General features: G+C 27.8%; 2 protein-coding genes across 4 annotated transcripts in view; one reads left to right on the top strand and one right to left on the bottom strand.

The window, feature by feature from the left end:
- fng (Fringe glycosyltransferase) overlaps nt 1–12,818 on the top strand; it is a 37,030-nt gene extending 24,212 nt beyond the window's left edge. Inside the window, exons 6-10 of the mRNA XM_016055213.4 lie at nt 2,326–2,411; nt 2,632–2,702; nt 3,989–4,083; nt 5,187–5,269; nt 9,041–12,818. Of these exons, the coding sequence (XP_015910699.2) occupies nt 2,326–2,411; nt 2,632–2,702; nt 3,989–4,083; nt 5,187–5,269; nt 9,041–9,095 (390 nt within the window). The 3' untranslated portion in view covers nt 9,096–12,818. The remainder of the gene's footprint in view (nt 1–2,325; nt 2,412–2,631; nt 2,703–3,988; nt 4,084–5,186; nt 5,270–9,040) is intronic.
- A 1,006-nt stretch (nt 12,819–13,824) lies between these two features.
- On the bottom strand, nt 13,825–26,004 carry LOC107441834 (Fanconi anemia core complex-associated protein 24). Of its 3 annotated transcripts, none has more exons than XR_001583789.4 (5): nt 25,693–25,994; nt 23,962–24,101; nt 22,941–23,093; nt 20,294–20,539; nt 13,825–14,815 (listed from the first exon to the last, which is right to left on the bottom strand). XR_001583789.4 is itself a non-coding variant. In XM_016055221.5 (5 exons), the coding sequence occupies exons 1-5, from the start codon at nt 25,784–25,786 to the stop codon at nt 14,718–14,720; spliced, it is 627 nt and encodes a 208-aa protein (XP_015910707.1). In that variant the 5' UTR covers nt 25,787–26,004; the 3' UTR covers nt 13,825–14,717. The 3 variants fall into 3 exon arrangements, 2 of the variants coding, with proteins under 2 accessions (XP_015910707.1, XP_015910708.1); XM_016055221.5 differs by having other exon boundaries at nt 20,398–20,539; nt 25,693–26,004; XM_016055222.4 differs by lacking the exon at nt 25,693–25,994 and adding an exon at nt 25,375–25,502 and having other exon boundaries at nt 20,398–20,539.
- Between the last annotated feature and the right edge of the window lie 527 nt (nt 26,005–26,531).

Here is a 26,531-nt window from a genome sequence, read left to right as displayed (position 1 = left end):
TCTTAAGAAGCCGTCTAAGAGGAACTGGATGAGAAGGTGGATACAATGCTGAAGCCTCTCTAGCCAACATGTCAGCCCTTTCATTTCCGTAGATACCACAATGGCCAGGGATCTACTGGAGGACTACCTCTCTTCCAGAACAAAGAAGAGAGTAGATGTGTTGTTTACACTCATATTCAAGTTCAGAGGGGTATAAATTATATTCAGAAATGATCTGAATCGCAGCCTGAGAATCGACAAGGATAACGACAATGTTTTGTTCGATGCTCATTTGAATAGACAATGTTTTGTTCAGATGGTTCACCAATAGCATCAAAATTCAGACAATTATACTGATTCCTCCAAAATTTAATGCCATTGCAATGTTAATAATACTCTACTTTTCATAATTGAGTATTTTTTCCTCTATGTCTGTAAGTACTGAGCCAGAGTTGGAGATGAGATGGGTCGTGAACTGAAATAAGGTTTTGGGTGAGCTCGGATTCACGTTGAAATTTTCATAAGCTTTTTTACAAAATTTAAACATTTGGTTCCATTTTTTTTTTACCTAGCACTAATTGTCAAATTACTTCTATTTAGCTTAATCAATAGGTTCAGTTGTTCTCTTCACTTTTTCTTTCACAGGTTGATTATAGAAAAGTATTTAATTTATTGTTTCCTTGTAAAGGCCGTGTAGCGAGATCGCAAACTCTGTCCATCACCCAACATATATCTCTGGCAAACTTGGGCTCTAAGTAATCCTATACATCTCAGTCTCTGGTAGACTCAGATTAAAGTTCTTTTTGCTCAGATGGTCATGGACCTCCAAAAGCGAACCTGAGCTCATCTCTAATCAGAATTTTTTAAATATTTACGTTCATTCGTGCGTCTCCTTTTCATTATAGCGACTGATATATTAAATCGCATTTGTTATTGCATTGTTATTTGATTGCTCATTAGAATGTCTGTACTGAACTAACTGTTCATTCTAGTAAGCAACCAAAAATGAATTTAATTTTTTCTTGCGTTTCCCCCTCTGTTCTTGCGTATATTTTAATACTCTCGATATAATAGTCTTCAGTTGTATAGCCTGTTTTCATTTGAATGACAAATTATTATTATATTGAATGTTGATTATATTTTATAAAATTATGAATACAACTTGCAGAAAATGTGCCATTATTATCTAAAGTTTTTACAGTTGAACAGAAGATTTGAAAGGTAGATTCTTTTTCTAAATTACAGGGATTATTAAAATATTCATTCATTATTTTAACTTTTTATGTCTCTACTTATGTTTCTAATGCTACTTTAAAACTATTTTTTTTTATCAGTAAAACTAACATTTATCAAAAAATAGAAAGTTCACTACCTCTTTTTTTTCTTTATATTTCCCATGGTAAGCAAATACAATAACAGCTTAAAAAAATTAGCGAAGTCATTACCTCAAAAATGAAGAGTCACGTTAGAATTGTTGTAAAGTGATGCACATTGTACATCGACATAGGTTTCCGTAATTTATGAAACAGCCAAACTCAAGAAAGAGCCATAAGAGTTGGTAAATATTCCAGTGCAATGGAGGTGATCTACCATTCTGTCATCACCCAGCAAGAAACACTGAATTAAAAGACAGCTTGCGACCATTGAAAATTGTTGAAAGATCTTCAGCTAAGTTTTTCCTATTGATCCGGGGTGGCTTAAGAAATAAGGGGCTCACTTCCCAATGGAGTGACCTAGGTTTGAATCCCAGCGATGGCTAGCAGATACACGAACTTCACGTCCCATCCGCACCGACCACAGTACTGACGAAAAATATCCTCAGTGGTCGACCGATCGAGGGTTAGGTTCCCCTTGCCGTCAGGCTAAACGTGGGAGGTTTTAGTAGTTTTCCTCTCAATGTAACACGAATGCAGATTAATTCCATCAAAAAGTCTTCCATGAAGGCAAATTTCTCTTGATGTTTGATCCAGGAGTTCCCTTGCCTTCTGAATTGGGTTCAAAATTAATAGACTACTGAGTTGAACATCAGTAGTCATAAACTTATAATTGGGTCGGCAGTTCAATGACGGTTATGAAAAAGCTTAATCCTATTAGTTTTTGAACTTCTGCTTATTATAATGGGAGCAAATTTGCATGGAGCTTAACATAACCTCACTTAGCCTGAAAGTTGTATTCATGATCTTACAAGATCAACAGCCTTGACATTCAAAATCTTCCAGGACTTATTAGACAAGAGAAAATGCTGCTCTGATAGAATTAACATGGAATTATTAATGTTAGGGCACTAATGTATGTTATAGTGTTAATAATTGATGTATTTAAATTCTAAATTTACTTATGTTTCAGAAAAACGTTTCCTTTTGGTTTGCTACTGGTGGAGCTGGGTTTTGTATTAGCCGTGCCTTAGCTTTGAAGATGTTGCCTATAGCGAGGTATATATATATATATATTTTTAAATTTTTTTGCTTTGTCCTTTTACTGTAATTATCAAATTTTTTTTTAGGAACAACAGTAAATAATGGTAATGTACAGAAAATATAAAATATATATATATTTTTTTAAAGATAACTTTTTTAAATTTTTGAAACCCTTTGTCTTTAACTTTTTTAAAAATGGAATGAATTATAATATATAATTTTTTTATTTTTTCAGTGGAGGTAAATTCATTAGCATTGGCGAGAAAATTCGATTGCCTGATGATGTTACCATGGGCTATATCATAGGTGAGCTAAAATTTTAATTCGAGAAAAAAAATGTATTTTATGAAAATAATAAAGAAAACGAAGGAAATAAAAATATGACCGCCGACGTCTTCAGGGGGTACCGGCCTCGGTAGCCATAAAAACAAACCCATTTCTAATTGTGGGAGAAGCAAATGCTTAAATTAACTCCCTCAGTACCCCGATGGTTTTGTATAGAAGTCCAGGAAAAAAAAACTTGCAATACAAATAACAAATTAAGAAAAGAAACTCAAACAAAATCATCAGAAAAATAAAAACTCACTTAGTCACAGGTCAAATTTCATTTTCACAAGCAAGCCGAATGAAAAGAAAAAACTAAAAACTAAAGAAAACAACGCTCTCTATTACAATGCGCAGATGGAGAATAAAATGAAAAAAGTCAAGAGTAAGAAATACGTAACAAATTAATAGAATGCTTAACAGTTAAGCATTACGTAACAAAGTAAGAAATACGTAACAAATTAATAGAATGCTTAACAGTTAAGCATTCTATTAATTTGTTACGTATTTCTTACTCTTGACTTTTTTCATTTTATTCTCCATCTGCGCATTGTAATAGAGGTAGTTGTTTTCTTTAGTTTTTTCTTTTCATTCGGCTTGCTTGTGAAAACGATGTTTGACCTGTGACTATGTGAGTTTTTATTTTTCTGATGATTTTGTTTGAGTTTTTTTTCTTAATTTGTTATTTGTATTGCATGTTTTTTTTCCTGGACTTCTATACAAAACCATCGGGGTACTGAGGGAGTTAATTTAAGCATTTGCTTCTCCTTCAATTAGAAATGGGTTTGTTTTTATGGCTACCGAGGCCGTTACCCCCTGAAGACGTCGGCTGTCATATTTTTATTTTTATTACCTTTGTTTTCTTTATTGCTACTTTTTTCTGAAATTTCTGCTGCTTTTTAGCGCGTTTTTTTTCAAAGAAGTTTTTTCTATTTAGAATTAAAAATATTTGTTTTCTTTTAGTATTTTATGAAAATAAATTATTTATATTTTAAGGCTTTAATAAAATGTGTTCAGTATTTTTTTGAACACTGATAGTAAGTCGAACTTCTGATTGGTCAAAATCTTTTTATTGCTCCAGCGAGATTGTTGCCAATTGACTGTATGTATTTGTATTACGTATGTAATTTCAGAATAATGGTTGTTGTACTGTTGCTATTGTAGATTAAGACTATGATAAGAAATTATTTAGTTATAATTAAATATATTTATTGATGCATCTAAAAATCATTTATCTAAGGAATTAATAAATAAAACTTTAATTTTAGAGCATATACTTCAACAGAAGTTAACTGTTGTGGATCTATTCCATTCTCATTTTGAACCCATGAAATTTTTAAAACAAGATAGCTTTCCTGAGCAGGTAAGTTTCATCGATTTTCTAAACCTTTAATAAAATCCTTTCAATGCATACATAACATGTAGTCTTAATACATTGTTGACTGGTAATGCTTTTGCACATGTCCCCAGCTATTCTTTTGTAATTGAATATGAAACTATTCTGAACAAACTCCAATACATTTTATTTGTACTGAATAAAATGAAATGAGACTTTAGCTCAAATGCTCGTGCAATGAACTTTTAGATAAGTTCATCATGTTAAGATTATAACTTTTCTTTTCTTTTGTTCATAAAAAGCAGACAAAAATTGTTTCCTATTAAGTTTTTTTTTATTTCCTCACAATTAAATCACATTGTCTATAAGCTACTCATTTTAATCTTATTCCAGAATTTTTAGTGCATTAAATGGAGAATTGTCTAAAATATCCTTCTCCACTCTCTCAAAGTATACTTTTACATACCTGCCAAGTATCCTGTTTTAAAACGAAAACTCCTGTATTTTATGACTATCTTTTGTTTACTGGTATATTCTTAAATTTCTCCGTATTTATGGAAAAAAATAAATAAAAAATTGCCCATAAAATATCCGCTAATGTCAAAAATACTTTTCTTATTCATCAACAGATGGTGCTATTGCCAGTACTGCAGTATGTTGAGTGTTTATAGTTTAAGTAATTATAAATAATAGTTTAAAATACGGTTTCTTTAGATTAAGATTTATATACATATTTTTTACTTCGCTAATATTATTTCCAATTTTGAATTTCTATTTTTGATTATGCATGATGTATCAAAACTTTACTCATAGCCGTGACAATTTCGCTTGGAAAATATTCATTATTTTAGTTCTCCATTGTTGACAGGCATGCTTTTAATGATAATAACTTTTCTTCACTAGTTTGAAATAAATATGGGCTAAATTTTTTTTACAAAACCTATTTTTGAGTCATTTAAAAAATTTTATTTTTACTTCTTAGTAAAAATAACTCCAATTGTCCAAAAATGCAGTTAAGATCTTTGTTCTATGTATTAGCAGTATGGTGACAAATGGGAAGTAAAATAGTTTAATAAATATTAGCGATAGCATTTTCTGATCTTAAGATAACAATTTTTTTTTTCTCTTAGATTTCTTTTAGTTACTCAAGATTTGGTCATGAAATGAATGTTGTCCAAATAGATGGATTTGATAACAGAATAGATCCAACCAGGTACTTTTTTCTATTTATTCTTGAAGAATTTTTTTTCCATTTATTTTAAGAATAAATGTTTGCCTTGTTTGATAGTTTTGTATCCCATCCAGATTAAAGTAGGCTTGATTTTTTTCAAGAGCCTTTGTTTCATTCACTAATTTATGGAATTCAGCAAACCATTTCAAGACCATTGATTTGCACATTTCCACGAATCAATAATTTATATTCCGACGAAATTTTCTTAAAGTTCCACAAATTAAAAATTTAATTTTAGCTACTCAAAATCATGTTAGCAAGACATTTATGCCACCATTACCAGAAATCTTTTTTTCTTCTTCCTAAGTTCTCATTCACATGCAATAACTACTTTATTTGGACACAGTATTTTTTTAGAGAAACATGCAGTTTCAGGTAAGCTTCAAACGAAGAAGAAAAAAATCCATATTAAAATCTGGCTAAAATTAATGAATTACTGAGGCAAACACAAAATTGATAATCTAAAGGATAATTCCAAACATTTAAAAGATTCTTCGCTTAAATTTTTTTTTCTTAACTTTTGTTTTAGAGAGTAGTGATTTTGTTGCAAAATCTGATTTGTAACCGAAGAATTGTCTAATCAATGTGATATATTTGCTTACTTTTTTATTTGGCTGCAATTGGATCGAATTTTTAATATGGTATTAACGACGTTGTAATTTGATTGCGCATTTTTATGCACTCAATGCCATCTTAAATCTGTGTTTCAATGTTTTTTTCTTTTCTCTTGCAGTTAATGCGATGGTGTTTTCCCATGGTTTTTAAAATTCTGTTATTATAACGAAACACAAATTTTGAATTGCACATTTCTGTAATCCCCTTTTAATGCTCTCAATTTGTGTCAATATGATCGCAAGTCTATGAAGTGTGTCAGTCTTTTTATTGGCTATTATTGCTACGAATTTTCTCAATGTTTTTTTTGTAAAGCTCTAGTTTTTCCTGAATATTATTATCAAGCACGAAATTCCATTTGTGTATTTATTAGTCACTTTTGACGCGATAATATCACTGTTTTTCGATAGAAATTTTTAAAGTTATTGCTACTTTATATCCATTGTGGTTTTTTGATTACGGTATTTTTATACAGTATTATAAAGATATGATATAAAAGAGAAATTCAAATTGCAGATTTGAATAATGACTTTTCGCTTTATTTGCCCTGATATTATGATATAGAAAATTCAAAATGCGCACCTGATTTTTGATGTGATAATTCTAGTACTTTTTAAAATAGTTTTTTGGCAGTCATCAGTACTGATTTTTGCATATTTTTTAAAATCTCAATATTTTTAATAAAACATTATTTATTACAGCGTGTATACTAAACGTACATTTAATTAACCCCTTTTTGAAGCATACGATTTGTGTGATTTCGTCATAAATATACGTTCTATCATATTTATATTATATTATAATATTTTTTTATTTATTATATATTATAATATTTTTTCAGTTATTGCTGTAAATTTCACACTTTTCAAAATAATTTTTTTTACGTGTTGATAAGACAAAAATTTATAAGGTAAATATTTAATTCTCTTTAAATTTTATAAATTTTACTTTTGTGCACAAAAATGACAGTCTGTTATGCATCTTATATGTTAAAAAGAAAAGAAAAATACAAAAAAAAACTGCATACTGAGAATTTTTTTTTAAAATAATTTCTTCTAGCAATCACGTGTGTGATAGACTTGTTACTGTTAAAAGTTTTATTTTCAGTTAACCATATTATTTAATTTAAAAAAAAACCTCTAAAGATTAGGTTTGTTAAAGACATTCTTTAAACCAAATTAAAGATGAAAACAAATTTACTAAACTGTTAGTGGTTAAAATTCTAAACTGAATTTGACTGTTTTGTATGTTGGCTTCAAATTTGTAAATATAGCTAGAGTATGAGATATTTGAATACAGGCTTTCTTTCAAAGAAAATTCCCTTGTTTTGTAAACAGCTGTTGGTTACATTTATTGTTGTTATCTCAGTTGTAAAAACATTTTTTTTCTAATTGAAATAATGATAATTATAGATTAATTGTTATAAAAACAATTAAATTAATTATTATAAAAACAAATTGTCACATCTGCTCCTTGATTTTTCGCCAGAATTATGAAATATTTTATAATTCTGGCGAATGAAAATAATGAAATATTTTATTTTTTGAGAGGCTGTAGTAAGTCTCCTTTAAAAATAGAACTGTTCATCTATTTGAAATTACACTCCAGATGCTGTTAAGTTAGTTCAAAGGCTTCAATTGATATAAAAGGATGAGCATTAATTAAGAGAATGGAAAAACCAATAAGAATGATACTTTAATATTTAAGAAATCACTCATTTTTGAACCACACAGGTTTTTTGCTTGTGAATTTCCTCTTCTTTTTACACAAAAACAGATCTACTTGTGGAGGGTGCGACATCTCTTTGTCATATTAAGCTTCAACTAATCTTTTTGTTATTCCTTTCCTGTAAATATTTTTCTTAATCTATTATTCTAAACGAAATGCTCTTTCGCGCACTTTAAAATTAACATCCTGACTTTTAATCTATTTTGAGTTCAATTATGCATTATGTTATGCCTCCATGTTGTGATGGTGCTGCGGTGATCAAGTGTAGATGTAGTGAATAAAGATATGTAAGAGTTATCACGAAGTGGTTGTGAAGTAAAGACGCTCTTTTGTAGGAGTCTGGGACTCTAAGAAATTATTGTTTGGACTGTGCGATATTACACATGAATTAATATTTTAACTATTATTCCTTTAACTAACTCCTGGGAACGACAATTTCCCTAGCCCTATTTAATACACCAATTACAATTACTAAGATTTCCCTTTTCCCCTGAAACAAGACATTTTACAGATTTACTTTGCAAGATTTTCCCTAACTTTTATTAAGGAGCACAACGATTTTATGTCATTTTGATGACTGTTCTCTCTATTAATTATAAAATAAATATTGTGCCCTCTTTCCCTGCCTAAGACCTGTTTTTATCCTTCCACTCGGCAACGTTATAAGCTTCAATTCATATATATAAATACAATACATACAATAGTGCAAAAGCAATTTATTTTCCTGGTATAATGATGTGAGCTGACGATGAGATTATAACTTTCATAATCTACCTGGAAAAAATGTCTTTTTTTTTTAGTAAGAACCCTGCACATATATAATAATATACTCTCGATATCTCAAAAGTAAAAGGGACGGTAAAAAGATTTTGAGATTGCAAAAAAACAAGTTCTGAGCTAAATACGTTCTAAAAAGTATATAAAAATATATTCTAAAATGGTACTCTAAAAAGTAGAGTCATGAAACATAAGAATAATTGCTTATTATGTACGCAATGATTGTTTACTATAAGTCTAAAAACAGAAATGATAATTTTTAAAAATAAGATAAAAATAATTATGCATTAAATAGAAAAGAATTTGTCTACAATAAACTTACATAGTGATTTCTCCTAAAGAATTCATTTTCTATTTCGAAGAATATTCGACATAACAAGGTTTAAGAGAAGAAACTCTTAGACATAGGAGATCAAATTATTTAACATTAGGTGTATATGTAATGCCAAGGGAAAAAATTATTTTTTTGACAGTAGGGTTTTCGAGATACTGTATACATATATGTACAAGTTAGTGTAAATGATGTCGATTAGAAAATATTTGAATGAAAAAAGAAAAGCTTATTATTAATCTATGTAGATAAATTAAATGTCTCTACTGGTATAACTAAAGCTTTTAATTTGTTCTATGTTTCAGGTTTCTTTCTTTGCACTGTCATCTTTTTCCCAATTTCAGTTTTTGCTCTAGCTGATGCGTAATGTTTGTAGATACTCTGCCATAGAATGTATATTCAGAAATCATCTGCTCAGTTCAAATGTTGCCAATTTAGTGCCTTACTATATGAAGTTATTTTACTATGGATGATATGAATTGTAAACAGATTTATTTTTATTTATGTAATAATGTGCCACAAACTATATTTTGTAGATATTGAATCTTATAATTGTAAATATGTTTTTAATATAAACTAAAAACACAATCCACTGTGATTTTTTTCAATAGTGAATTCATCAATATCTTTGAGCGTATTTCTTTAAAGGAAAAAAAAATACTATTTTGCTACAATTTACTATTTAATAATGTTAATATCATTTCAAATATCAAAAAATGAATTCTATGAATTTCATTTTAACAAATCAAAAAGCTCAATAAAAATAAATGCATTTTACCTCCATTATTTATATTTTCAATAAATGGTTGAGCTGCAATAAGTGGTAAAATAGCATCTGTTAAAATTTTATAATTTCATATATCAAATAGCTGCACAAATAAGCCTATCGTAGTTTTCTTAATACTGATTAGAAGTTTGTCATAAATTACTCATATCATTTATATTTGAATTAGATAATGCTTAGATGTATGAATTACTTTGTATCATAAATTTTAAATGTAAAGATATATTTCATGTTGCTATTATTTGTACATAAAAGTTAGTCTAAAGCTAGAAACAGGCTTTTGAGAGGTTTCTTAGTTGATATTATTGATGAAAAATTGAGCTTAAAAGTATTAGGATTGCATTTAAGATATTATTATTTCACAATAAATAGCTTCATGAATAGGCTTACTAATTAAGTAGTTTGACAGAAATTGTCAAACTACTTATGTTAGATATATATTTGTCTAATTACACACTACTTTCCATTATACATTTTAAATGTATATAATTATTTCGCATTGCTGTTATTTGTCTACAAAAAGTATTTTAATTAAATGGTAAAATAGATTATTGAGATATTTTATTGCTGGTGGTATCTTTTCCCTTGATGCTCAAATTTTATTCCTCAATCTTTAAATATATTAGATGACACTAGAGTAAACTTTTACATTGGTTGATTTTTTTTGGTTTTAAACTTTGTCTTTAACATTAAATTACTTATGATCTTGAAATATGAATAATCTATGCTCAAGAATAATATGTTATGTAAACTGCATTAAGCAGATTGTTTTGTGTCCAGAACACATAAATATTTTAAACTTCTGAACATAGTTAAATTAAATGTGTTCCAACTATAAAAATTTTTATCAACTAATCTATTATTTTCTTATTAGACAAACATTGTTATAATTAGAAAGATTATAGTTTAGTTTTAAAACTTTAACAAGGGAAAACAATTTAATAAATATAATCTGATTTAAAAAAAAAAATTATTTATATTCTGAAGCCACTTAAGTTTAAAAAATAAAATAGCCCATAAAAATAATTATTGCCTCAAGTTTATTGACTTATTCCACTCAAAAAAGTAAGGTTGTTCAGCATTCAAATGTAATTTTTCTTGCATTAAAGTTGTGCCAAATTCATGCTGAATCCTTTCTGTAGAGGATGCCAGGTTCATAGTTGGATGGAATATTTAGGTTCAATATATTTTGTATATACTGACTCATCTGTAAATATGTTATTTGTTATTCATCACATTTGTATATTTCTTGTTATTAGTTTGAAAAGTTTTAGGGTATCAGGCATTTTATAAATGGCGAAAAAGATAATTAAATTTTGAGACATATATATATATATATTATTAGTAGATTATTTTACGTGACGTAAAGAAAACTTTCAAATAGTAGTTTAAGAACTATTTAACTGTTCAGTCTTTCATATTATTAAACTATACATCTAAGAAAAAACTGTCTTAATTGCCATAAAAATTCTCTAAAATTTATTTCAAGCTTTTTACACCATCTACTTTAAGATACAATAGTTTTTATAAACGCTTTTAACAATCATATTTAGAGTGTCTTTTAAATTATGTTAGAATTTTTTACCTCTTCTAGAAACACTTACACAGAATGTTTAATATGATTTTAATTGCATGTTAACCCTTTTTAAAACATATTTTTCAAATGTGCAATAATTTTTACACCTTATATACTTGATTGAAAAGTTTTCACTCAAAGCATTACTCAAAATTGCAGACAACATATGGTAATAATAATCATACGTAAAATCTTACATGAAGAGAATAAAATTTAATTTTTCCTTAAAGTTTAAAAACTGGAATCATTTGAAAAGCAATCTTAATTTTTGTTGTGATTTCTAATAAAGAATTTTATGAAATATTGTAATTTCATAACTGGGTACCACACTGTGAATGAAGGAGTGTTTGTGCTCTTGCAGTCTCTTTCGTTAATTAATTCAACATGCCTTGTGACATAAGTTATGTATACTGCATAGAAATCTTAAGTAGAGAGACTTAGTAATTTAAGAGACATTCTTTATGCAATTGTCAGTGTATCAAAACATCTGAAATTTTACATAGCTTTCCAGTTACAGAATTTAAAGTACATGGTTTAGTTGATACATCACTATCAAACTATGTCTCGTCAACCAAAGCTTCACAACTGAACATTTTCGCCACTCATAAGCTTGATGGGAGGCGCTCTTCAGAAAGTTTCTGAAAGAGAATCTGTGTGTGGTTTCACAGAAATACTAAAAGAATGTTTCTGAATTGGTTAACATAATTAACATGTTTACGCCGGGGTGACCAACTGGTGGGTCACGCTAGATTGTCTCATCGGGCGGCGCACCGGAGTAAAAACTGGTCACAAATAAATTTCATTTTTTAGTTTTTTTTCCAGGAATAATAAAAATCCATAACTACCAATTGTTTTTAACGGATGCAATTTTTATATTGAATTGCTTCTTCGTCGTGATAAATTTCCTTACAGTGAATTGTTATTGTTGAGAATAGATTAACTCCTCCCAAATATTATCTAATATTGAAATAGTTCTTCTATCAGTATTTTCTCTTTTCCGTCCCGCTTTCAGGCGCAACACCCGGTGTGAACGTGTTAATTCAATACTAATTTTTGTTTGCTCAATGCTCTAAAATAGAATTATGCTTGTTTAAGTTATAAAAATTAAAGATCAAGACAGTTTACAAATTGATGGATATTTATTTTAAGAGTTAAACTGTTTACTTAAGTTTGACTTTACTTAATTTTACTATGCTTTCAAAAAATCTAACTTATAAATTAGCTATTGAATGCTTTTACAGTATATATGTTATAATATAAAAAGTGGAAATAATATATTAAAATATTACGAGAGCAAGAGTGGCTACAACCCTAAAAAATCTTAAGGTCTGGACAAATGTTTTATGAGACTTTTGGAAACTTTAATGATTTTAGGAATTAGTTAGGGCAGTTTTAATATCTATTCATATTCCCTTCAATTGACAAATACTATATTCGATTAACAGTAAAAACTAATTTGTTTCTTCAATCTCATTCACCCTAAAAAGCATTTTGTGAGAAGATCAAAATATTATCTTGATGAAATTTGTTGTTGTGTGTTTTATGTAAATGTTATTCGGAAAAATATGAATGTTGTTTATTCTTTTAATATTTTCACTAGTTGTAGAGCCAAAATTAAGGTTTAAAAATGTTTAGTTTTTTTATAAATTTTTATCAGTTATAATTATTTGTTCTAATTCAGACTGTAATGAAATTGACAATAAATTTTTTTAATTTTCATAAATAGTTTGTCTTATTTCATGATCTGTAAAAAGCTAGTTTAGCTCTTTTCAGTTGAAGAACAAATTTATATGAAGTATTTAGTTAGATATCTAACATTTTCTGTTTAAATGTTAAAATAAGTTTTTTTTATTTTTACTGTTTTTCTAGTATGGTAAGACAGATAGCTGGTAACAAAAAAATGCTGTGATTTTCAATCTTAAAGTTATATTTTAAGAAATGAGAATGTTTTTTTTTTTCATTAACTTTGAATCAAAGTTTTTCTTATGATATCATTTTTAAAAGAGCATTTCTGAAGAACGTTATTTTTGATCGCCACTACTTGAAAAAGCGTTACATTTTCTTTTAAAAATTTAGAACAATTTTAGTTTTAGTTTCTATTTAGCTTTTTCTTTTTTAAATGTTCAGTTTTAAATATGATAGTCCATCAGTTCAGTTTAATTATGATAGATTTTTATTTTTTATGTTTTGCTTTTGGTGGACATTTTTAAAAGCTTTTCTGATACTTTTTTCTTTTTATGTTTACTTTTTTTTTTCGGAAAATGCTATTTTCAGCATTAAAGTTTTGTTTTAAAAATTAAGAGAATATTTTTTTTGCTATTTCTCTGTTTCTTTTTTATTCAACTTTACAACCTCAGTTTTTTTTTGTAGCTATTAGTTAGTTTTTATTTATCTTAGAAATTTCTTATAGATAACTTTTATAATTTTTTCTCCTTACCCCACACCAATAATATAGCTACGTCTTGATTAATTTTCAAAAATGACTAAACTTATTTATATATAAAAAAATAATATATATTGATTTTAAAAAAAAATGCTACTATTCGGCCATCAAATATTTAGTATTCAGACGGTTTGTTTTTCCCACTATTCGGTGTTTGTCAATTCTGCCAAATCACTATTCATTACATCCCTAATGAAAATATATTAAACAATACTTGTCGAAGTTTTTTTTTTTTTTTGTCTCTCTGTATTTGCTACATGGTGCACTTTCAAAAAAAATTACTGTACACATTATACTTTTTTTATTCAATAAAAACAATATATTTTACATGCTAAACATATTTTCTCCACATCCATCTTAATTTTTTTAAAAATTGATGTTGTACCAAAACGTTAAAAAGTAAAAAAAAAAAAAATTCTTGCTAAATTGTTAAAATAAATGTGTTTTAATTATTTTTTCAATATGATACATTAAAAAAGATATCATTTTAAATAAAATACTTTACAATATTGGTACTTTTGGTGTATCCATCCTATACTTTATGAGGAAAAAAAAGCATGTTAACCTGGAAATTTTAAGATTTTTACCTGGAAAAATCAGGGAAATTTGAAACCTGATTTGAGTGGCCACTCTGTTTATGGAAGCTGTATTGTGACTATGTAAATGTATTGCTATTTTTTCTTAAAGCAATTTACCTAGTCATAATTTCATATGTTTAAAAAATGCAAATATATCATCTTCATTTTATATATAACTTGTGAAAAAAAATTCAATGAAAAATATATTAGTATGTAGTTGCAAGAAAACTTTTTTACTTTGAAGATCAGAATTCATACATGTTTGATAAAAATAAAATACAGGTTTTCTTAAAGGTATCTATTCTGATAAATTTGGGAAGAAATTTTCCTCTCCATACCTCTTTTCCAATGAATAACATAGTTTGCTATACAAAGCAACAATTATATTAAATTGTGAGAAATTCCAATGCATCAGAGATATGTCTGAGAAGATTTATGATTCTTTTTAAAAATTCCAGTTAAATAATTATGTAAAAAAACATTCATATAAATTTCAAAAGTTATAAATGTATTACGTTTTAAATTTTTTTAAAAGGCACTGTTGCTTATAGAAAGTTTTACACAAATTATAAACATATTTTTGTTATTCAACATGATTAAATTAACAATTATGAAAGAAATTATACACTTGTTTCGCACTACTGGGACCTATTACTTTGGCTAAATCCTCTTCACTGGCATTACAAATACCTCTTAAACCTGAAAAATAAACAATACTTAGATCGAACATACAATAACAATTTGAGAACATACAACTCCAATTACACTAAAACAGTATATTATTGCTGTTTTTTTCTTTTCTTCTTTTTGTTAATGATAACTGTGTGGGGGGGAATTATTGGTTCAAATGTTGGGCGGCTATGAATTTATTTTGGTAACTTTTTTTTATTGCATGTAAAAGGTTGACTAAAATATTATGTCAGCTTTTTTAATTCAAGGAACTTCTTAAATGACTGATCGAAAACAAGTACAGGAGAACATAGATATTGTTTTAGAAATCCTGGTCACAGCTCAGTTTTTCGCTCTGAGCTTGTTGCTATTAGAGAGGCATTAAATCTTGCTCTGGTAGCTGACGTGGATAATGTTTGGATCCTGACAGATAGCAATTGAAGAATTGGCCTACTATACTGGATAAATTGGGGCAGGATATCATTCTAAAATTGGCTGCTTTGATCCAGTGTGGTAGGGTATATTTACTATGGATTACCTCACATGTTGGGGTTAAAGGAAACAAAGTTAATGACCTGCTTGCTAGGAAAAGTAGTGAACTTCCGAGGTCCACTCCCTTTTTTTGGCTAATATAAACACCACTTGAAGGACCCTGCCCGAACTTGCCACTGAGTCCCCTAGATCAATGTTCCCCAACCCGGTCTGCGGACAGGTACCGGTCCGTGGATCAAATGGTACCGGGCCGCCCATTTCATTGAAACTGAATTTAAATTCCTAGGTTTATACCCCTAATTAAATGCGCCATTAAAATTTTATTTATTTAAAAAAAAGGGGGCCCCGAAGATAGTGACATAAATTTTTTAATGTTTGTAATGTAATATCTTATTGGTGCCTCTGTGGGGTAGCTGTTGAATAAGGGGATGTAGTTTTTGATTTAGGCCTTCATTTAGTTTATCTAAGCGAAACAACTTCTTAAATATGTGACTGTAAAACTCAAGTTGAATATAAGTTTTTAAATTATGATATAAAAATAAGTCAACTACATATGAAGAGATTTAGTTAACTACTGTCATGCCAAAAGAGGCTTAAACATATTTCATGCCATTTAAAAATTTATATTTACTCTAATCCTTCTTTTAATAAATAGAATGTTAAAAGCAAAATAGAAAGTTGACTGTAATGTTTTAGTTGCAAAAAATGTCCATTTTTGATTTTCACGGCTTGTTTATTTAAAACTTGAGTTAAATAAAAGTTTCAACCTTGGCAATAATTAATAGGTATTTAGTCAAATCATAGATTTCTTTCTCATTTTTGACAAAGTATTTTGTAACTTCTAGGGTATGTATTATTTGGCCCCTATCTGTTTCCGTTGCACTTTCCATTATTTATTTATTTTTTCACATAATTTTTTATTTTAAAAATTTATTTTGATAATAAAAAAAATCCTTTACTTTTCTGATTATAATGAAAACAATTTCCTTTTTCTTTTATCTGCAACGCTTTTAAAGCTTTTTTTCCCCAAGAATAAAAACTTTATTTTCAACATCAGCCTCTTCATTGTATAATTTAACTTTGAATTATCCTGTGAAGCATCAAATACTAATATCCAATGAAACAACCTGGACTTGGTTGATAAGTATTTTCCTTTGTAAAGTTAATTTCTAACTAGATCCTTTTATCACAAAAATTATATATGTACTATTAAACCTGCATCAAAACCTATCTTTACATAACTTAAAAATTTCCTCAAAATTTATTGATTTTCAACTTTTTGAGGTGTTTGTACCAACGATTCAAATTCATCTTTTATAGTAATTTACATTAATAAAATTTAAAAAAAAAACGATCATGATCTGCAATAATTTAAAAGATAAATATGCATCTTGAGAAGCTGACTATTACAGCCCTTAACTTCAGGACTGTAACCAAATGTATTTTTGTACTGATATCAGCAAGTCATATTAACCTATGAGGTAGGTATTTTATTTATATCGTGCTAGAGCTGCACAATGGGATATTGGTGATAATCTAGGTAACATCCCCAATCCATGCCATCACAATTTTGACACTCTGCAAAAGGGATGACTCCTCCGCTTTGGTAGCCCGACAAACTGCGCTCGAAGTCGAGCACTTTACGGTAGAACAGTTTAACGAGGGCCGATACCGCGCACCCTCGGTCCATTCGTAGGGTGATCAAAGTGGTTACCCACCCTCTACTGACCACAGCCAGTGATGCTTGACTTTGGTGTTCTAATGTGAACCGTGTCTTTACGATCAGTCCAGTGCGGAACACATATGCATAAGATAAAATACATTTTAAAACTACCTATGAAAGGTTAATCAGAAATTTAAATTTTATGCTCGCAAATAATTTCTAACAAAAGGTACAAACTAGTGATATAATTTTAGTTAATTTAAGTTTAAGTGTTTTTTTTAACAGTTTGTAAAATTAATATGTATTTCTATTCAAAATATTTCTATTTTATTGCTATAAATAATATATAATAAATACAGTTGTACTTAAGATGTAGAGAAATTATGCAACACATTATTAAAATGAGCTCACATTAGTTTGAACAATGAGCTTGGAGTATAACCGAAGCAAATAATATATGACTAAATAACAAATGTTTGGCATACCATAAAATAATTCATATTTGGCCATCAGATAATTTATTTTTATTAATAACTTGAACCTTGTTGTTTATTTATTAAGGGTAATTAGCTAAATAAATTTATGATATAGACTGAGTGACAGAAAAAACACCTTTTAGAATCTATGGCTTGCAATGTATGTATTCTAGCTACTAAAATTAATATTCTCATTTCTAATATATATTAGTATCCAAATTAAAAACATAGTTACCTCATGTTTCTTATAGTTTTAAAATAATTTAATTTATCTAAATAACTATTTTCGAAAAAAATATATGATGATTAACTATGAGATTTTGGCTACTGAAATTTTTGAAAAGGTAGTTTTTCTTTTTAAAAAACGTTCTTTTATTTATAAAGGTTATCCACGCAACAGATGTGATTTTTAATATTCTCACATTAGAAGATTATGAAACTTAAGAGCAAATTACTTAAGCATTTTTTGTAACTAATGCTAACTTTCATTTTTAAAAAAAGAAAAACCATGAAAACCTACAAAAGTTATCCAAACAGCACCATGACTCTAATTCATGATTCATTAGGTGTTTATATTATTACCAGGGTTCGTGATGTTTTTGATTTTTTTTAAAAAAAATAAAAGAAATCAGATTTTTTTTTATTTAAATCGATTTTTTTGATTTTTATTCAAATACACTGTAAGAACTTTAATTTATGATTAAAAAAACTTTATAAATGCTTAATCAAAATTAAAATTAAAACTCTATTATAACAATATTTCAACTTACTAAAATAATTTTTCATTATAATACATAGCTTTGAATGCATGGCAACCATTTTGAAACAAATGCACGATTGAAATTTAAGGACTAGTTCAAATAGAAAATTTAAAGAATACTTTATGGGTCTGTCTAGGTTTTTCTGAGAGATAACTATTTTGTGAAAATGTAGATATAATTTTTGAAAATTAAAAGTTTGGATTTATCGTTTTCTTATGAGACACAAAAATAAAATTTTAAGAAAAAAGTTTTCTGTGAAATTATTCTACAGTTTTTCCTAAAGTTAAATTTGTGTAGGTATGGGTAAACGGTAGTAAATTTGGGACAGACCCCTGTACTTAAACTATTAAAACAAAGTTTCAATTAGCAAACCATAATTTTAATTTAAAATTTCTTTTTTTTTCCACTTGATTTTTAAAATGACAAAATAAATGTAACAGATTGTGTTTATAAATGTAGTCATTCATCAAAAAATAAATATTTAATCTATATATTTTTATATTAAAATATTCACTTTTAATTCTATATCAAAATAGGTAAGTTAAGCTAAAAAAAATTTTTTTCCACAAAATTTCTTTATAGAAAATCAGATGTCAAAGATACTGTAAACATATTATGAGAAAAAATACCAGTTAATAACCCTACTGCTTCAAATAGACTTTGAAAGAGTTTGAAAGGGAAGAATGACACTATATCAGGAAAAAAATATCTGAATTTATTGGCCTTTTTTTTTCAATCTATTTTTGGCAAATTAGGTATTTTCTTTTTAATATGCTTTTAAAAAAGCTTCAGAAATATACATTTTCCACCAATAAAATATAATGTAGATTTTAATTCCATGCTTTTTCTTTCAAAGGGTAGAATTTTAATTAACAATATTTACATTATTTTTTGAAAAAATTCATGTTTGATAATTACTTTCTACAGCTATGCAAGTCTATATTAAGACAGCATTAAATGTTTACTTTAATCTGTACTTTCTATCTCAAGAATCAAAAGATTTTTAATAATGTAATTTTCAATGCGTTGGAATTTAACACACTCCAAGAAAGAAAGTAATTTCGTTAACTAAAATTAATTAATGCAACAATTTATTTAAAAAAAATTTTGAAACTAAGAAAAGAAAATAATAAAAGTATCAATAATTTAAAACACTGTTTTTTAACTTTTATAATCAATATATATCAAAAAAGTTAGTTGATTTAAATCAATGATTTTTTAAAAAAAATCATTTGATTTAAATCATGATTTAAATCAACAAACCCTGATTATTACATTGATGTAAAGAACTAAGTTTACTTTATTATTGATAGCCAATGTTTTCCATAATACGACAAATTCGGTGGCCGGGCCACCTCTTCAGAAATTCTGATGCCGTCCCTGCCAAAAAAGTGACTTTTTCCACAATTGAAGGGACGAGACGTAGGGGACGACCACCTACAAGATGGATAGACGACGTTGAAAAGGACCTCAAGCTATTGGGAGTCAATCGATGGCGGGCCGTCGCATCGGACAGGGCCAGATGGAGGAAAATCTGCGAGTCAGCCTTGGCTTGTGAAAGGCTGTTGCGCTTATAAAGAAGAAGAAGAATTTTTCCCATGAAATTTAAATATTCAACTAGTGAGGGGAAGCCGCATTTAAAAACATAAATTTTATTCTAAAATGTAATGTAACAAGAAATGATAATGATCTAATAAAAAATAGCAACTACACTCATAATAATTTTTGAAAATGAAAACACTAAAGAAAAGAGAAGCCAGTGAAAATCAATAAGCTATTTAAAAATAGAAATACTCATAAACTATTATAATTTGACTTATTATTAAAAATTATTAATATTTATATAAATGATCAAAAAAAATTTTTTTCTCACACACATATATATATTGCATTACCCTGTGCGTTTTTTTAAATTTTTTTCTCGTATCTTTAAAAAACTGGTTTTGAAGCAGGGTACAATTTCATTGTTGCAATAAATTTAAAAAAAACTGAGTTTATTAATTGAGCAAAATTAAAGGAGTTTATTGAGAATTGATCGGTATTTTACTGTTTATTTTTTAACATTCTAAATCATCTATAGAAGGAAAAAACTATACATTTCTAAAAATTTCAGTACCTTAATTTTTTGGGTTAGTCAAATTTCGGATAGCCAGACTTTTACTGTATCACTGTGAACTGTACTGTATCAATAACCATCAAATAAAGAATATAAAATAATACTTTTGAATTTTAAGAGGATTGCTTGTGATTTTGTTTCTCCCAAAGATGGAACTGCTAAAAGTGTCTTCAGGAGATACGTTTCTAAAGGAGGAACTCTCCCCTTCATTCTGAATATAGTTTTATCTTCACTTCCCATTCGTACCTATAAATAATTGAAGTTTCATAAAAGTAAAGAAAAGTACAAAGAAATAAAGTAAAGAAGAGTGAAACGAAGTAAAATAAAGAACAATGAAGTAAAAAAAATTTAATCAACTATAGTAAAGTCCAATAAAGTAAAAAAAAAAGTACAATGAAGTAAATATGTAATTAATAATAATAACTTTAAAGCAGTAATTGTAGTTTATTGAGTTAATTATGAATTATTGTTGGCAATATTATAAATATAGCAAAACAGGTTCTAAGGTGTATCAAAATTTTGTTATTGAAATGTAGCGAATTTCCCTTGAGTAATCTTAAAATACATAGTTGTTTATAATTTGCATTTAAGATTTTATTTTATTTTTTTAAAAATGAAATAGCTAATCCACTTCTTATTGAAACTTTGAAATAATTATGTTGAGAAAAAGACATAATTTTTAACTTTTATATCTACAATTTTCCTTATTATTTCAGTTCAATAGGGGAGCTAATATCTTCTCAAGGGATCTTCAAACATACTCTTCTATGAAATCTTAATACACATTGTGCAATTATTATTATTTGATGTTCATATAATTGAAATAAAAAATTTTTCTTTTGTTCCTATAATTAGCATTTTTTTGTTATGTAAACGTTTAATATAATCAGTATTTCTAACATTTTAACTTGAAAATTTAATGTAACATAAATTTAAAGTTCAGTAAAAACAATCTTTGAGGGCATACATTTTTTTTTTAACCTAATGATTCAATTAAACTTAATAATTGCATAATTTTATAAGCTTTAATACCATTAAATATATTTATTACAAAGGTTATAAGAGTTAAATTTCTCATAATACAATAAGAAAACATAAAATTGTTGCCTGAGAAATGATTATTAGAGTTGTAAATAATTTTAGTATTGAGTGTATATTAAACAGGGTGCATCAGAACATGTAAATAAAGTTCAATTCATAACTAAATTTGTATATAAAAATTTGAGAAAAATACTTCTTTTCATAAAAATATTTTTTTTTTTTTTTTAGGTAAAGGGTCATAATATAGAAAATTATGTGAACACATTTCTTCCAAATAAATAAATTGTTCAGTGAAGATGATTTAATAAATTTTTTATTTATTAAAAATCTTAAATAATGTGATGCCACAATTGGCATTAGTACATATTTTTTTCCTATCCTTTAAAATATCTTTGATTACTTAAGCTTATTTTATTAATAAAATAAATCAAGGACCCAATCTTTTTAAATGAACAGAAAATATTAATTTTTTTATCGATCAATGTAACAGATACTTTTTATTTCATTACTAATGCAGACTTATTAATTCACTGTCGCGCCTAATCGAAAACAAAAATCTATTTTTAACTTTTTATTTTAAATTTCTAACTACAAAATGTTTTAGTTGCATGGTTGTAATAATTCCCATAAATTTTGCTGGCGACTCGTGATCGCCAAGGCATTTTTTAAACCCAATATTGATATGCGGGGTTGGCTTTGTTTTGGCTGTGTTATATTTCAATAAATCGCCAACTTTGGATCTCCTACCCATGCTTCTCCTGTGTTTGTTAGGAACACTTGTATCCACTTTTAATTTCAAATTTGTGGAGACTGGGAGAGACCTTTTCGGACCTCCCCAGTCTCAATTTCTAACCGTCAGAAATGATATTTTGGTTGTATAAACTCTCGATGTGAGATTATCTGATTTGATCCCTTTAGGGGATTTCTTTTTTTGTATGTGAATATGGCCATTATCCATCATACCAAATCTGCTTAATAAATCAAATTTTCACTAAACGATTTATATTAATTTCCTGGAGATGATCATCTTACCACAACCATAATTTTAGATGTATTTTCGTACGGCCAAGTAAAATCCCAGATGAATTTTCCTATACTACCATAAAAATGGCAATCACCTCCACCAAAAATGACCTCTTATTAAAATATTTAGCTTTAAAACCTTAAAATAACAGATCATTTCCATTTTTGGCAAGAAGGGATGGTAGGTAAACATCCCTCTCAATAATTAGAAATCTCTAAAAGTACCTCTCAATATTTTTTGTGAATTATCATCAATTTAAATTCTTTCGATTAAAAAATAAGAAATAAATAAAAATAATACATTTTTTTGCAAGTATTTAGCACATCTGAGAATTTTTTTCTTATATTTGAAATTTAGTGAGATATTATGACTGTGAAATATAATTTCATTCCCCTCAAAAATTGGGCCTGTAATACAAATTGTACAAAGTGTATCAATTTTTCAACAATTCTCTTGCAATATCCTGGAAATTAAGTTTACCAAAGATATTATTTAACCTTAAAATATATATTAATGGTAAAATAATCTAATAAATAAAGAATAAGAAATAGAAATTTAATCTTGTGCAAAAATTTATATTACCATGGAAATAAGGACTTGAGTACATTCTTCTATTCCTGTCACTGGAATAATTCCTAAGCCTAATTCTAAGACAGTAAACTTCTGCATATTGTAGAAATATTGACCACTAATAGCTGTTTTTTCTACAAGCACAGCACTTCTATCAAAATTAGCCTTAATAAAAAAAAATTGCATTCACAAGCTATTGTTAAACAGCTTACTCATAACATTAAAATATAACAATTAAATGAAAAGACAAATTGAAATACTGATGTTAAAATCTTTTAATCAATTTAAAATCAAATGTTGTTTTAATATTTTTAGCTATCTTTTTCATTATTTTTAGGGAGTTAATAAATAATAGAATTGATTGAATTAAAACTTCAAGAAACATTGAAATTTAGAATTATGTATGGGAACAAATTCCAAAAGTAATTTCTAAGTATTACTAAAATGCTTATAAATAAAATGAAATATTATGTCTGTCTGAAAATGGAAAGAAATTTAGGTGTCAGGGGGCATAAAAAATTGCAAAACTATTATTAAAACCAGTGAATTAATTATCGAAAAGTTTTTTTTATGGCCTCCTGAAACAGAATAGTACCGAAATGTATATAAATCAAAATTTTCAGGATGCTGGATATATACAACAACTTTTCTTCATTTGTAAACTGTATATTTTTTTCACTTGGATTTTTTAACATTCCCTTTTTCATGGTTTTTTTTTTAGTTTTGCTCTTTTTGTTTTTTTGTTGAAGGCCCAATGAAATTTGTTATTGTATGAAAATTTTATTGAATTTATCATATTGTATACACTTTCAAAACTGGATAAAATAGAAAGATCAGAGTTTTCAAATATTTTAAACATATGTCCCACAAAAATTTAATTTTACAAAACGGTGATCATGATTTTATAAAAGGATGGTTTTTTTCATGTTTTGATATTGTAATGATTCCATTCTTGCAGAGTTTATTTTAAAAAGAGCCTGATTTCATAAACCAGTTATTTTATTAGTATTGGTTACTGTATTTTGTTATTTACCTTTTTTAATTTAGCTAAATTTCTTTTGTAGTTGGTTTCAGCCACTAAATCAGCTTCTGTTACAAATATAACTCCAAATTCCGTAGCAGGATAAAAATCTACGAAGTCCATAGAATCCACAATCACAATTTGTGCACGTCCTGCATAAATAGAGCAAATTAAATATTAGATAAAACTTTTGCAAGAAAAAAATATATTATGGAAAAAAGAATTTAAAAACATAGCTTGTTTCAGAGGCAGAATTAACTTCAAACAAATAAAAGTATTAAAATAAAAAAAAGAACTCCATCGGAAATCTTAAAATTTTAACATATTTTTTCCGCCTCTAAAAAATATAAGAATTAATTTAAGTTTATTAATTAAACTTAGCTATTAAATAATTTTTTTTAAAATTCCAACTAATACTAAAAGAAACTAATTTTTAGAACCCTTACACTAGATTTTGCGAGGGAAATGAATTTACATAAAACAGAATAAAGGTTAAAAGAAATAATTAGAATATTACAAAAAATTAAGATTTCTGTACTGGTGCTTGTCCAAAAAAGTCACCAAGTTTCAGCAACAGTCAGGCAGTGGCACGCAAGAAACCTTTTCTTAAAAAAAATTTTGTTGTCAAAACCATCATTAACTCGAAAGGAATCACTAGTATCCTATACACAGTCAAATCTTTTCCTAATTTTTGAAGTTTAAAACCCATTAGACTCCTCAGCAATTGTAGTTGGAACAACAGATCAAGACATGGAAATATCTCCCAATAGTCAACTTCAGGTATACCACTAAGTACTTTTTAAAATTGTTTGCAAGGAAAAGAAAACCCTTTGGTGGCATAAACAGGTACCAATACAAAATATCCCAATGAAACTTTTATGTCTTATAGATTGCTCTCTATTCTGGCAATAAAATAAACCATCAAATAAAATGAATTAAGAACAATGTCATTTTATCTGGTTGCTCTCTGAGTTTTATTTTTCAAAGTTTCCCCAGTCTGTGAGGGATTTTCATGTGCCACTGCCCAGAAATCATAAGAACTTGAAGATTAATTTGGTACAAATACACTAATTAGTAAATCTTCCAAAGATGAGGATTTAGTGGGATAGCTGGGAAGATTTTCATATTCTGTGGCAGAATAATCACCAAGCCTTAGCAACTTCAAGGTATAATTGGCAGCCACCTCTGAGCAAACCTCTTTATGTTCTTTTTTTTTTAGTTGCAAGTTTGTAATCCATTTGGCACATTGGCAATTGTAGTTAGCACATCAGATCACCCTAATGAAATACCCCCAGAAATTTTAAAGTATATTTTACTTTTAATATAAATTTTAAAGTATATATACCCAGAATATTTTACTTAAATCTTAAGTGATTAAAATAATAAATAAAATTTAAAAAAAAAAAATAGTTAGCAAAAGCTTACATTTTTTGAGGACTTTTCACTTGCGTCCAGCGAACCAAAAAGTAACAATTTCAATTCAGCGAGCTACCTAAATTTTAAAGCTTTTTAGACTAAAATCTTACCACAGTTAGTCAATGAAAGAAAAAAATATATATATAATATGTGGTAAGTTATAGAGTCAGAGTCCCTAGGTTTGGCGTATTAAGTATTACCAAGATATGTTATTTCAAACTATTTAGTAGCTTAATTTGAAATTCATGAAAGCATTTTGAAGTACACAATGATAACAGCATTAAAATACATTATATATATATATATATATATATATATATTACGTACTTTTTAATGATCTAAGTAAGTCTGTGTCTTTCCATTTATCATTAACGAATATATGTCCAGGAGGAATATTTGGTGGATAAATTATTTCTGCCATGGTTCTACTATATGTTCACTTTATAAATATTCGACGATTTAATCAATGAATGAAGAAATGAAATTGTTAGCTGTAAGAACTGTTAGCTGAACTTATTAGGTTTGAAAAAAAATTGCTTTACAGCAGTTTTTGTTTATTTCGCGGTTAAAAGTTGCACAGTTAAAAAAGTCAAAAGTTACATTCCAAAAGGACCATTTTCACTGGCTACAATTTTCTCCGTATAGTGCTGATGACACTAGGCAACGGAGGCAACCGGTTTTTGGAGCTCAAACCTCGCAGCCTTCGAACGAGCTGAGTGCTCCTTAGCGAGAGTGCTCCTTAAGTTAATTCAACTAAATGAAATTCAAATTTAGATTAAATTAACTACAACATTCAAATTTAGATTAAATAATTCACAAATAAATTTAACAGGATGTTTTTCCACACCCATTATCATAATATCTCTCTGTATTGGTTTATTATTTTTTTTTAGCTTATTACTATTTTTTATTTTTAAGCAATAGAGGTTTGTTGTTGTTGTTAATTTACGTCGCACTAGAGCTGCACAATGGGCTATTGGCGACGGTCTGGGAAACATCCCGCCGGAGGATGATCCGAAGACATGCCATCACAATTTTGATCCTCTCCTGAGGGGATGGCTGCCCCTCTTCGGTAGCCCGACGACCTGCGAGCGAAGTCGAACACTTTACGGTAGCACAGTTTAACGAGGACCAATACCGCACACCCTCGGTCCCTGCGCAGACTG

This window comes from Parasteatoda tepidariorum, chromosome 3 (genome assembly GCF_982258835.1).
Source record: "Parasteatoda tepidariorum strain Cologne lab strain chromosome 3, Ptep-v5.0, whole genome shotgun sequence".
Classification (NCBI taxonomy): Eukaryota; Metazoa; Arthropoda; class Arachnida; order Araneae; family Theridiidae; genus Parasteatoda; species Parasteatoda tepidariorum.
The sequence above is the reverse complement of the archived record's forward strand: the minus strand, read 5'-3'. Positions and strand labels throughout refer to the sequence as shown.